Source organism: Lycorma delicatula, chromosome 3, assembly GCF_047948215.1.
Source record: "Lycorma delicatula isolate Av1 chromosome 3, ASM4794821v1, whole genome shotgun sequence".
NCBI lineage: Eukaryota > Metazoa > Arthropoda > Insecta > Hemiptera > Fulgoridae > Lycorma > Lycorma delicatula.
The window spans coordinates 162,045,135-162,059,018 of record NC_134457.1 but is presented as its reverse complement, the minus strand read 5'-3'; the positions used below and the strand labels follow the sequence as shown (position 1 = coordinate 162,059,018).

Below are 13,884 nucleotides of genomic sequence, written 5' to 3'. Positions count from 1 at the left end.
TAAGGTTCTACATGCTAGGAAAATAGAAAAATCATCTACAAATAAAGAAAACACATAATGTGTTTTCGTACACAGTTTGTTATATATGAGGGTAAGTCAATTATTATCCGCAATTTAGTTATATTTTTGTTTATATTGGTAGTAATGTCATGTTGCGCAGATGACGCATGCACGGTTTAATTGTTGTCTGTGCAGATTTGATGCTGCTAGGTTAGTTCCATTATTGCTGCCCTGTCGTTAACTATGCCTGCTCTGCTTTCTGTTTGCACCAAAGAAGAGCAATGTTCAGTGATCCGTTTTTTGTGGTTGGAAGGTATATTAAGGGCTGAAATTCATCGAAGACTTTTGGTACAGTACAAGAACCGCTTGCCGCAACGGAGTATCTACGAATGAATTGAAAAATTCAAAAATGGTCGCACAAGTGTTATACACGACGAAGGAGCTGGACGAACGTTTCCCACCACAACTGAGGAAAACATTGAGCGTGCACGTGACATTATTTTCTTAGACAGATGAGTAACTATTGATGAAGTGGCACATCGTCTGCAAATTAGTCATGGTTCTGGCTACAAAATCATCTGCAACAGACTTAGGTTTCATAAAAAGTCTGTGCAAGGTGGGTCCAAAAAAACTCACACAGTCGCATAAACAAATGTGCTTGGACATCTGCCAAAAACATTTGAATCACTATGGTAACAAACAGAACATCTTCTTAGAGAGAATCATCACTGGTGATGAAACATGGATCCATCATTATGAACCGGAGAGTAAACGGTAGAGTATGGAATGGAAACATCCAAATTCGCCCTGCAAAAACAAGTTCAAGACCCAACTATCCACAGGAAAACTGAGGCCCAGTACTGGAACATTATGAGGAAAGGGGCACGGCAATAAACAGTGCACGTTACAGTGAGATGCTTACTGCCAAGCTGAAGCCTGCAATTTGAGACAAACTCTGAGAGCTGCTGTCAAAAGGTGTTGTGTTGTTGCATGACAATGACCGTCCACATACTGCTGCCAACACTGTTAAAACGCTCCAGAAACTCAACTTTGAAGAACCGGCTCGTCTTCTGTATAGTCCTGATCTTGCCCCTTCTGACTACCACTTGTTTGGTCCACTCAAAGATCAATTTACCCTGGACAAAACAATGAAAGAAGCAGTGCATTCCTGGCTCGCAGCTCAATCAAAAACCTTCTTTTATGAGGGCATCAGGAAGCTTGTGCAACAATGGACCAAGTGCATTGAAATGCAAGGTGACTATGTTGAAAAATGATGTACATGTAAGTTTCCTATTTGTATTGCAATAAAATTTGTAACTACATTGCGGATAATAATTGACTTACCGTTGTATTTATGTCTACAGTAGACAAAGTTAACACTTAGGACACTTTCCTGAGGTACTCCCAATTTTCTTGTGTGAAACTTTCAGATACTGTCATTCCAACTCGTAATCGGAAGTATCGACTACTGAGGAAACCCCCGATAACTGCAAGGAGATTACCATCTATACACCATTCCTTAACTATGTTCAGGAGCCTTCTACTCCAACCTGTGTCATATGTCTGTAGCAAATCTAAAAATACAACAACCAGGCATTTGCAAAATAAAAAAGTGTTTTGAACAGCAGCTTCCAGGGCCATAACATGATCAGTAGACGATCTACACTGGTGGAAACCGCATTGTTCTGGGGCAATTACGATGTTTCTCTCAAGGTACCACACTAGACAATGGTTTACCATTCATTCCATCACCTTGCAAAGGATACTTCTCAAGGAAATAGGATGATAACTTGTGGGATATGATTTACCTTTATCAGGTTTCAGTACAGGAATCACCAGCGCCTCGGTTGACCAAGAATCTGGAAACCCCTGGTCAGAGAATATTCTATTATAGATACAAAAAAGATGTTGTAGTGTACTAACTAGGAAGTGTGATAACATACTGAGCCTGATATTATAATTTCCAGAGGAAATGTCACAAGAATTATTCAAAGAATATATTAGCTAATTAAAAGAAAAGGGTATGTTAAATTCATTTCACATGTCTCCAATTACCAATAGGATATTTTCTACCTGCAACTTATATCTCACAAACTCAGGCCAGAAGGATAATGTAAGTGAAACTGCCCTGAACGAACTTTCTGAATGGTGTTCGCCACATCAATTGTCACGGTAACAAGATCTTCGCCAATTTGCAGTCTTATCTGCTGCAGTGAATATACCAATCCACACATTGTCCGAACCTTTCTCCATAAAACAGTTGACGGTGTTGTCCAAGAAATGAATTCGATGTAATTCAGCTATGATTTTCGTTTAGCATACTGAAACACTCAACGGCAAACAGCCCTCATATTGCGGAAGGTGCAGAACAATTTGTAATCAGTCTTAGATTGAAATTACGAAAAGCCCTACACCAACCTCTAAGTGCATGCCTGTAGTCTTCATCCCACCAAGGAACAACAGGCTGCCTTGGCTTTCCAGATGCTAAAGGGATGATGAATTCATTTGCACTATCAATGATTTGGTGTGTAAACTTGGCAAACTGATGGACGACGCTACTGCTTTTCTAATACTGGCCAAAGGAATCCTTGTACCTGATCCAGTCCGCTTTCTGAACCATCCATCTGCGTGGCTGACTCTGAGGCAAATCACTATTACTGACTGAGATTACAACCGGTCTATGATTCCAAAGACATTTTTGAAAACATGTCAAGTAAGACATGGAAATAAGGTTACTGAACCACAAGGACAGATGATGCACGAAAATGTACATGATGAAGATACAAACATGCATGATCCATTGTTCAATAAGCAGAGATATAAGTTCTGCCTCAGTCAATCAACTATAGTGCTTCGAGATGAACATGATATTGTGCCCTAAGACTAGTGATGGGCATTGAAATCTCCAATTATTAGGCAGGGCAATGGAATCTGTGAAAAGGTATAAATTGCAAATGTTCATTTTGAATGGCACCAATATCTTTACTGCGACCGAAGCAGTTTGTCACCAGCAGAACACAGGTGGCCGGCCAACACTATTTCCTTTAGAAAAACAGCCACACCTTCTTGTCCTCTGTCCTCAGTCTGATAGTCTCATCTTTTGCAAACATATCCGCAAAAGGTCACATCATCCTGGGAACAGAGGTGAGTCTTGTGCAGACACAGTATTAAACGATTTTCTTCCTTTAGGATTTCTATATCTTTATGGTGAGAACGGAGACCACAAACATTCCACTGAATAATATTTGTAGCCATAGGAAAAACTTATTTCTTGTTATATATAAAAACTCTGCAAACTATTTATCAAATACTATACAGCTTTTCTTTCTTGATTTTACGATCTTTATGAAGTGCTTTGCTTCTTCAGGCACTTCATCCGCCACCATATCTCAAGATGGTGGAGATTTAGAAACCCAGGAGGACAGTGATGCTATACCAGGTGATGATGTTTTAATAGGGCCCTTCACAGGGATCTTGGTAGTTTGCTGCATAATTGGTGCAGAAGGAACGTTTTGTGATGGTATAACAACTGATATGGAGTTAGATAAACCACCATGAGTTTTTCTAGCAGAAGTTACCGTCTTGCTAAAGCTCAATGCTGTAATTGCAGCTGTGAGGGATTTTACTTGTTCTGACAAGACATGGACTATCTTTGTCAGTCCTTTACATGATGTGCCCTCATTGTTCTTTTGTACATTGTTGGAAAGAGGCTGGACATAACTAAAACCAGGCTATACAGGATTCCTCATTTTATGTATTCCCGATGAGAAATACATTTTCTGTTCAGTTATAATCCTTAATACTGTCTGCTCTTCCTTATAAATGGGATAACATTTTCAACACTTGCCGAATGTAAATCCTTACAATTTATACACTTTTGATTTCAGTACATGCGCTATTATCATGCCCCATACAGCTGCAACATGCACAGACTTATTCTTTGTGCAACCAATTTTGGTGTGATGATAACCCTGACACTGGAAGCAGCATCTACGGTTTGGTATGTATGGTTTGCACATGGACAGACAGGTAATCTACTTTTATTCGATCAGGAATCGTTCGAGTGGATAAGATTAAAATAAGTGATGATGTTGGCATATCAATCCCCTTCCTCATTATCTTTTGAACAGAAGTAACTGACTACAAGGACAGTTCTAATATCTCTGATGGTTCAATATCATCCAAGTTACAGCAAAGGATAACCCCCTTGCTGGAATTTATAGTTTTATGTGGTTCAACCATTACCTTGTCCTTATCTATGAACCTAAGGGCCAGTAGCTTCTGACTTTGCACATGCTGTAATAGCACACTTGCTAAGAAAAGTAAAACCTTTGCAAATGACTTCTCTTCTTCCTTATATATGACTAAGAAACTTATTATAATTTTTTTGCATTCTTTATCTTATCTTTTAATCCAACATCACCAAACACAACTAAAAGACTTCAACATAGACAGACTAAAACACTGTACAACTTTGAGACAAACTAAAAGACTGTTAAAAAGACTTCGACTGATGTTGTCAGTTGAAGCTTCCAGCACCACCACAGAAGAATTTAATGGGAGAGACATATGATTCCCACGAGTACTGGCAATATAAGGACCACTCCAGTAGAGTGCACACATACTGGAGCTAGAGCTAAATACAACAACTGGGTTCGCCCTTTTTTCCCTAAAAAAATGTCTAATTAAAACTTTAGCTGGAATCATAATCTAATGATAACATCACTAATCAGGTATAAATTACAAATGCTCAGGCAAAAAACCTTTGATGTAAGTTAAAAAAATTCAGTTCTCCTCTTTATAAATAATTTTTTTTTTAATTTTAAAATATTCATAAATATTTTAATGATTTTTAAGTGAAATCTTTGTTTGTCTATTAACATAATCAAAAATACAACTTCTGATCCATGGCTGGTGTTTGCAAATTCTTTACAGTTTGCTTTACCATAACAAATTTTTTTTTATTATTTTGACAGGAGGTGAATAAATAACAAGGGAAAAATACAACACTAGATATTTTGAATTTTATTGCAAACAAAGAGTAATTAGAAAAAGTTAAAAGTAATAAGTTGATGAAGTCCTGTAATAAAATTAAGTGATTTAAGAATTATTTTTACATGCAAGATGTATGAAAATTGTAAAGATAAAAATGCAAATCTTGCAAATTTATTTTTATAAAAATATTTACAGCTTTGAAATTCTTTCACTCATTGGAAAAGTTATGATTTAAAAAAAAATAATCTCTTTGATAGATGACAGCTGAATACAGATAGTGGAAATGAAGTGTATTGAAATAGAGAAATGATCTTTATCCAAGGTGATGTGTGATTAACTATTTAGATTGGCTGCATATTAATACGGTTAACGTAACAAGGAGTGAATAATGAAATGAGCTTTTAATGAGAAAGGATCCATACTGTATGGCTGGTTTCAGCTTAGCTCCTGTAACAGACATTTTTATATTAAACTAAGTTTTGTAAAAAGTTACTAACAGGCTTAATGCTTATTAAAGTTGAGATACAGTTCTCATTAATCTAATAACAATTTAATGCTTTCATTTATTTTTTTGTTTAGTGTTGGGTACTTATTAATAAATATCCGATTTGTTTGGTTTTATAACTGAGGGTAAATAGAAATGGTGAAAATAATAAGAGTTTAATATAACCAAGGTATATTAATGTGATGCAGGTATTTTATGTGGTACAGGATTTTTTATCCTAAATTTCCAAAACAATTTTTTTTAATTTTTCCCAAAAGAATGACCTAACGGTACATACCGTAATGCTACAACAATTAATCATTAAAGAATGAAAAAAATAATAAATTAAAAATATCATTAAATTGTTAAAGATGATAATGCTTTAAAAATTATCCACTTATGTTACACAGAAAATCTTGCAACAAGAAAACAGAGGAATCTTTTATATTAAACTAATTTTTATTATGTAAGTTATTATTAATATGTAAGTTGCTTATTAAAGTAAAGACATAGCTTTCATTAGTTACATCAGACCCTGAAAATGGTTTCAAGAGATAACTTATGGCAAATACTGGAGTTATCCATGAAATTTGTGAGAAAACTTCACAAAGTTATTGGATAAAAACAAGGTTGAAACAGCCAAACATGAAGTGCAACATCTAGCTGTTCCATCACAAACTCCAAGTGGCCTAGACAAGCACAAAAGCTCAACACTATAGTTATAACAAGGAGATGGCTAAGTTAACATTTATCACTGTTATTTTCAGTGATTTTAAGAGAAATATATATGCAAAAATAAACATTCCACAACTTAAATCAACATACATAAACTGTATGAAGACATAATTAGTTATCAAAGGAAATGTACAATAAGTGTAAACAACATGAACAATTAATACTAAAAGGAATAAAAATTTACAGAGATTATTTCACATCAAATCCCTAGAACTTCCTAAATTAATAAAAGCTATTTTTATTGACAACTATCAAGGCAAAAACAAAGTCAACAAATTAATAACAAGTAATTTATTCATCATAGCAATCATGGCAACATAAATTTGCCAACCCAAATATATATCAACGATAATGAAAAAATTAATAATATAAATTGCATATACTTCAGGAAGCAAAGAAAAACCAACAAGAAAATAAACAATATTTGTTCATAAAACTACACTATAAACAATTCAAACAAGAAATTTTTAACAATCCTGACTACTTTGAAAGATACAAATACTTCAATATAAACATTTTTAATATAACTATAATTTAGGAGCTTATTCAGTATCTGAAACAATTTTTAAAAATTACCATAACAAAATGCAATATATATCTTATTTAATTATAATAAAATAAGCTTACTGATCTGATGGCTTCAGAAAGAAACAGACCAGCAACTAAAGGAATAATATTCTTTGATTTATTAATAAATGATATTATAATCAATGAATTCTATTTCTTACCTATAGTAGAGAAATATAATAAAAAAAAGTTTCCTTAATAAAATAAAAAAAGCTTTATTCAAGAAAACGTATGTACTTTATCACCTACAAAATAATAATAATAATAAGTGTTCTAGTGTTAACAGTAAATGTCCTTTATTTTTTATAATGAAAATCCAAAGAAAATAAACTAGTATCTAAACTATAAAACTGTGTAAACTGTTCTACATACTTGTGTTTTTGTGCACCACTAACTCAAAAAGAAATCTAAAAAAGAATATTCACAGTGCATAAAATAAAGAAAACTGTGCAAAACTTCTGGTGCTGAAAAGCACAAAATAGTTTCAAATAAAAGCAGATAACTCATTGTCATGGTAGTGATATTTGGTCTGCTTACAGATAAAAATTTTATTTGCTTTTTCATTGCCGATTACTTATTAAAATAAATCATAAATGAAATTTTATGGCTCTTTTACATTTTAACATTTCAGTTATTAGATTTTGAGCCAATTAAACTCCACATATCCACAGTCTTTCAGTTTTGCTCCTACAACCTTCCAATCTACTGTTTAGAAATTTTAGCCCTTTTTTTTTATTAATCTACAAACATTATATTAGATGACCAATTTAGTTTTCCATAACACACAACCATCAATGTAATTAAATGTCACCATATGATTAAATATTTCGCACTATTTAGAAATTGTCAGTTTGTTGATAAGAACAACACCGTGACTGCTTTATAAGTAGCTCTATTCAAATACTTAAGTATCTTTCCAGCACTCACAAAATTCCCTTAAAGGGAAAGTCATTAGAACCAAAATTGATAAGCTGTCATGACAAATGTTCAGCTACCAAATCCTATCTATAATTATACTGTAGGACTCAAGGTTAGATACAGAATAAGGAACAATTACATTTAACAGAATTCAAATTTCTGTATTACTGGAAAAAGAGCTGTACGAAAAGTGGTAGTCAATTTTATGCATATATATGTAAATGTAAACTGAAGAATGCACAAACTGGGAGGTAGTAAGAATTAATAAATTACTAAAATAGTGCATAGATCAACAAAAATGTTGATTTTTTTTTTTTTTTTACCTACTACACTTCCTTCTGTAACACACCTATGACGAAAACGTGAAGGGCTTTGAACACAATCTTTTACAGGTACACAATCACTGTCAAAATCTTCAGCCATAATTTGAACTGAAAACAAGCAACAAACGATTAATATTTCTGACAGACTAGTAGCATTATACATGGATGTATAAAAGATTCCATAATTTTCAAAGGCGTGTAAGTAAAAAAAAATGCAATAAAACTGTGTTTTTGGGATTTTCATAAATATATTTTATTTAAAAATAAATAAATAAATGTTAGGTTTTTTTTTTAGTTGATGTTTTAAAAATATTTTTGCTTGAAGTCAAGGAGTAAGGAATTTTTTCAGTCATTAATACCAACACTAATCTTTTTCAAGAGTAGCCCCTAACATCCTACATCCCTACCAATTTGTTTCTCATATTCCAAACATTGCCTGCTTGAACAATTTTTCCCATTTACCTGTACCTCCAACATCAAAGTAACTATTCCAGGATGCATCAATATGTGGGCTATAAGTCTGTCCCTTCTTTTAACTATATTTCTCCAAATGCTTCTTTTTTCATCAATTTACCACAACACCTCTTCATTTGTCACTTTATCCACCCATCTGATTTTTTAACATTTTCCTGTAGCACCACATTTCAATAGCTTCCAATCTTTTCTTCTCAGGTACTCCAATCATCCAAGTTTCACTTCCATATAAAGCTAAGCTCCAAACATTTCAAAAAGTTTTGACATTTAAATTAATTTCTGATGTAAGCAAATTATATTCTTTCTGACTGATAGCTCATTTTGCCAGCACAATTAGGCATTTTATATCTCTCCTGCTTCTTCCATCTTTAGTAATTCTGCTTCCCAAATAACAAAATTTTTCTATCTCCATAATTTTTTCTCTTCCTATTTTTATAGTCCATCTACGTTATTTCTACATTTCATTCCTTTCATTTTGTTTTGTTTATTTTCAAGCAGTAGTTCTTGCATAGGACTTCATCCATGCCATTCACTGTTTCTTCTAAATCTTTTTTATTCTCAACTAGAATTACTATATCAGCAAATTGTAGCATCTTTATCTTTTCACCTTGTACTGTTACTCCGGATCTAAACTGATTTTTTAAAATCATTAACCGTTAGTTCTATGTAAAGATTAAAAAGTTAACAGGGATAAGGAACATCCTTATCAGACTCCCTTTTTTATTACCGCTTGTTTCTTATGTTCTTTGATTATTAATGCTGCAGTTTGGTTCCTGTAAGTGTTAGCAATTGTTGTTCTATCTCTATACTTAAATCCTAAATTTTTTTAGGATTTTTTTAAAATGCTGAACTTTTTATTGCAGTATACATTATCAAATCTATTTTCTATGTCTTAAATGCCATGTATGTTAGTTTGTTTTTCTTTATTCTTCCTTCTACTATTAATCTGAGTGCTAAAATTGCTTCCCTTGTTCCTATACTTTTTCTGAAGCCAAACTGGTCTTCTCCTAACACTGCTTCCATTCTTCTCAACTCTTCTGTACAGAATTCTAGTTAAGATTTTTGATGTACGAGTTGTTAAGCAAATTGTTCTGTATTCTTCACATTTTTCTGCTCCTGCTTCCTTTGGTATCATGACAATAACACTTTTTGAAATCTGACAAAACTTCCCTTTTTCTAAATATTACACACCATTGTATAATCTATCTATTGCTTCCTTACCAGCACTGTGCAGTAATTCTGCACAGGATTCCATTCATTCCAGGAGCCTTTCTGCCATTCAAATCTTTTAATACTCTATTAAATTCAGATCTTGATATTGTATCTCTCTTTCCATCCCCTTCAACTTCCTCTTCTTCCTATGTAATACCAGTTTCTAATTCATTTCCTCTGTATAACTCTTCAATATATTCCACCAACCTATGGAGGTTTTCTTGGGTATGTTCAATCTATTTTACCAATGATCATTTTTTTTTCCACTTCTGAACCCTTTCTTTAATCCACTCTATTTCATTAATTTGCACTTCCTGTTTATAGTATTTCAATTGTTGATAGTTCCTTTTACCTTCTTCATTACTAACATTCTTATACTTTCAAAATTCATCCATCAGCTGCAATATATCCTCTGATATCCAAGAATTTCTACCAGTTCTCTTCTGCTGATTTAATAATTTTCTTTTTAACATTCTTCTATATTTTCTACCTTACTGTTTTTACCCAGACCTCTTGTGATGTCCTCCTTAAAAATCTTCTTTACGTCCTCTTTCTCAAGCTTCTCTAAATTCCACAGATTCACCTAACACTTTTTCTTCAGGTTTTTAAACCCCAATCTGCATTTTATTTTCACTAAATTATGGTTGCTATCAATGTTTGCTCCAGGATGTGCTTTTCAATCGATGAGTTGATTTCTAAACCTTTGTTTAACCATGATGTAATCTATCTGATACCTTGCATTTTCACCAGGCTTTTTCCATGTGTATACTCTTTTATTATGATTTTTAAACTGGGTATTGACAATTACTAAATTATACTTTGTGCAGAACTCAAAAAGTCAGCCCCTTCTTTCATTACTTTTGCCCATCCCATACTTCCTCACAATATTTCCTTCCTTGTCTATTCCAGTGCTTTCATTCCAATCTCCAACTATTGCTTTGTTTGGCATTTCTCCTGCCACCATTCCATTCGGTCATCCTAAAGCATAAGACCGTGCCACAAACAGCAACTGATCCTCAAACAGTTTAGCGACCAGTATCCTAACATAGCTCCTAGAGGTTACCTAACAGTATGAGCGAACTAAGCGTGGTGCCATATACCATCGGCTTACGTGACCCAACTGCTCACTTGCCATATATTTGCTAAAATGTGTAGGCGCACCCCATCAACTACTACAAATATATATGACATTCATAATAAAATTTTTTTGTCTAGGCACCCATTCGCTGCCACACCTACGTCGCTGAATGCCAGCAAGCACTTTTCTACCATTTTATAGCGCTTGGAGCCATAATAATTGGCTGGTGATCAGCCATACACAGGGTTAGCTTCCCACGGCAATGCAGTAAGAGTCTTTCCCTTAAGCAAACTACGGATGCCGGCTGAACAAAGCAACCACAGCTAGGAACTCCCACACAGTCCGATAATGCAAATCTCGGCCTCATTGACTCGCCGCTTATGAATGGCCAATTTTCCCCTTCACCACTAAGTTCCAGGGTGGCCCAGTCGCTGGCACCCCCCCCCCCCTGATATAAGGGCTGATTACACAGCCCTTATATTTAAGATGGGGGTTACGAATGTATGATAATGTGTCTACACCCTTGAGAAGCATAAACTTTGTCTTGGAGACAGAAATCTTTCAATTTTTAATGTCCATCCAGCCCTCCGCAGTTGACAAGGTTGCTTGTGCCCAGTCTTCTAGCTGTGGTCATGAATTACCATCAACTAAAAGGAGACAGTCATTGGCAAAAGCCTGGACTGTGACCCCTTCTAGAAATGTCAATCCCAGAAATCCATCAATTACCAGGCTCCATAGCAGGGGACCGAGAACGGAATCCTGCGCAGGTTCCCCTGGTAACAGATTTTTCCACAACTACATGTGCATTCTTAAACAGAGCTGAATGGTTAGACAAATAGTCACATACCGTGACCTGCAGGGCTACGGGAAAATTGTGGCTTTCCAACTCATAGAGGACAGAATTCCAACATAAAGAAGGAAATGGTGCCTCTATGTTTATAAAAATTGCCAAAACATATTTACATTCAGTGCTTTCCATCTCAGCAAAAGCATTTAAGATGCAAACCTTGGTGCCAACCCCTTTCGTGAAGCCATATTGACCATACTTTCCCACAGCTGTTCCACAGCCGCCAGCCTTTCAAGCAACTTGCCGATTACCGGCAAGAGGCTGATGGATCGATAACTGCCAACCTCACTACAGCCACTTTCAAACAAGTTGGGAAGCAGCCCCAGCTTAGGCAACCGGAGAACAGCCTGCCAAGTGGCTCTGTTATGACAGGCAGCAGATGGAACAATATATCTGGGTCAAGTTGGTCAATCCCCAGTGCCATTTGAGAAACCGCTCAGTCTACATCAACGGGATCCACAGCCTGTACAACAGGGAAGGGCATAGACCCCACCCTAATGCTGACTTCTGTTTCACCCTCCGGAGGATCTGGAAACAGAGTATCCAGGAACGCCTGAAACAGGGGACTAGTTTACCTCCAGAATATTTTACTAAGGAAGGCACCTCCATCATTGTTACATGAAAATGCAGAGAAATACATTTTCTTAGGGAAAAAATAGCTGTAATTTTCCATAGCTTTCAGCTGCGCAGTACTTAATCTCCTCCCAATCTGTAAGGTCTCATGATTATTAGAGGGAGATGGAAAATATACTGAACTGAATCATAAACTATTCAGCCAAATCTCCACAGGATAAGAACTGTCCAAGATTAATGCATTTGATTTATGGCATCGAAGAGAATAAATTAATAGTACATATTTTTTTTCTTTTTAAATACATACATTGTATTGTAATATCATTAAAATAATACAATGATACTGTAATAAAAAATAGTAAAATACATTTTTTTTTTTAGTAGAATAATATTTACGGCATTTCATTATATGCGGAAATTTTCCGGAACGTAACACCCGCGTAAACTGAAGATGCACTGTATAATAAATAGGAAAGTATAACCAAACTTAACCTACCCTCGCTAGTCAAGCGAGCATGTTAAGTTTGGTTACATTACATTTATTGTAATTAATTTTTTTCAGTGACGCCACTAACTACAAATCGACTGCGGGCATCTTCTTGAAAAGTACTATCAAAATTATTGGGTTATTTTATACATACATAACCTGCAGATCTCAGGATGAAGTTAAAAAATTGGGATTTTATATATTAATATATTTCATTACAGAGTTATCTGAAAAAATGTAAGTTTATTAAGTGCAGGACAAAACACAATATTAAAAAAAGTCTCGTTTTTCGCTTAAATTAACAGAAACCCTACTACAACCTCTGTTTTTTTCGTACATTATCAGTCAGTGTAAGGCTATTTTTTTAATTTTCACTATTTCTCAAAAATGCTGTAATTAAACTAGTTTACAACTTTCTTGTATAAATTGCGTTTACGGCTACATACCTTATAAACAAGTACACTTAAACATCAACAGAAGCTATAGGTTATAAAGTTCGTTATACATTGAAGGATCTAAAAACAACGAAAAGTATTCGTTTTGTCATAACTTAAACTAAATTTTACGATAAATCACAGCGCATTTACGTGAACCAAACGTGAATTTAAAATCGTAACTTAAAATTCAGATACTAAACATCGCACATCACTAAATCCAAATAGTAATTTAAATCATTGTTTAGATCATTGGTATCTAGATAGCGTTCGTAGCTCTAACCTTGATACTAGATCTTACGGAATTATGTAGACAAGTTAATTCAGGAAAATATATACAGATGTAGTAAAACTTTTCTTCAACTCAAAATGAATGAAATTTCACGTATACAAACGTAAAACAGTCTATTTTTCATTACACACACACATATATATATATATATATATATATATATATATATATATATATATGTAGTAGTACATATATTATAATTTTATATTTATATAACATTTTACTACTATAAGACGATTTTTTTTTAAGTTTATTTGAAAAATTCAAGTTCGGTTTTAAATTACTAATCGAAAATACAAATGAACGAGCAGATTTTACACTTACGGAACCCTTCAGACTCAAAAATCGGAGGAATTATATTATTATGAATTCTGTGGTATTCTTTACGCGTCACTGCACGGATTTTGCAAGCTAGTAGCTGTACTAAGAATTTTTCTAAATAGCATCCATAGATGATAGACACTG

General features: G+C 34.2%; 1 protein-coding gene across 1 annotated transcript in view; it reads right to left on the bottom strand.

Annotated features, from left to right (window-relative positions):
• The window catches only part of LOC142322162 (uncharacterized), a 78,713-nt gene extending 65,343 nt beyond the window's left edge, over positions 1–13,370 (bottom strand). The window contains exons 1-2 of the mRNA XM_075360917.1: positions 13,140–13,370; positions 8,023–8,130 (exon numbers count right to left, since the gene is read on the bottom strand). Coding sequence (XP_075217032.1) covers positions 8,023–8,122 — 100 coding nt within the window. The 5' untranslated portion in view covers positions 8,123–8,130; positions 13,140–13,370. The remainder of the gene's footprint in view (positions 1–8,022; positions 8,131–13,139) is intronic.
• Between the last annotated feature and the right edge of the window lie 514 nt (positions 13,371–13,884).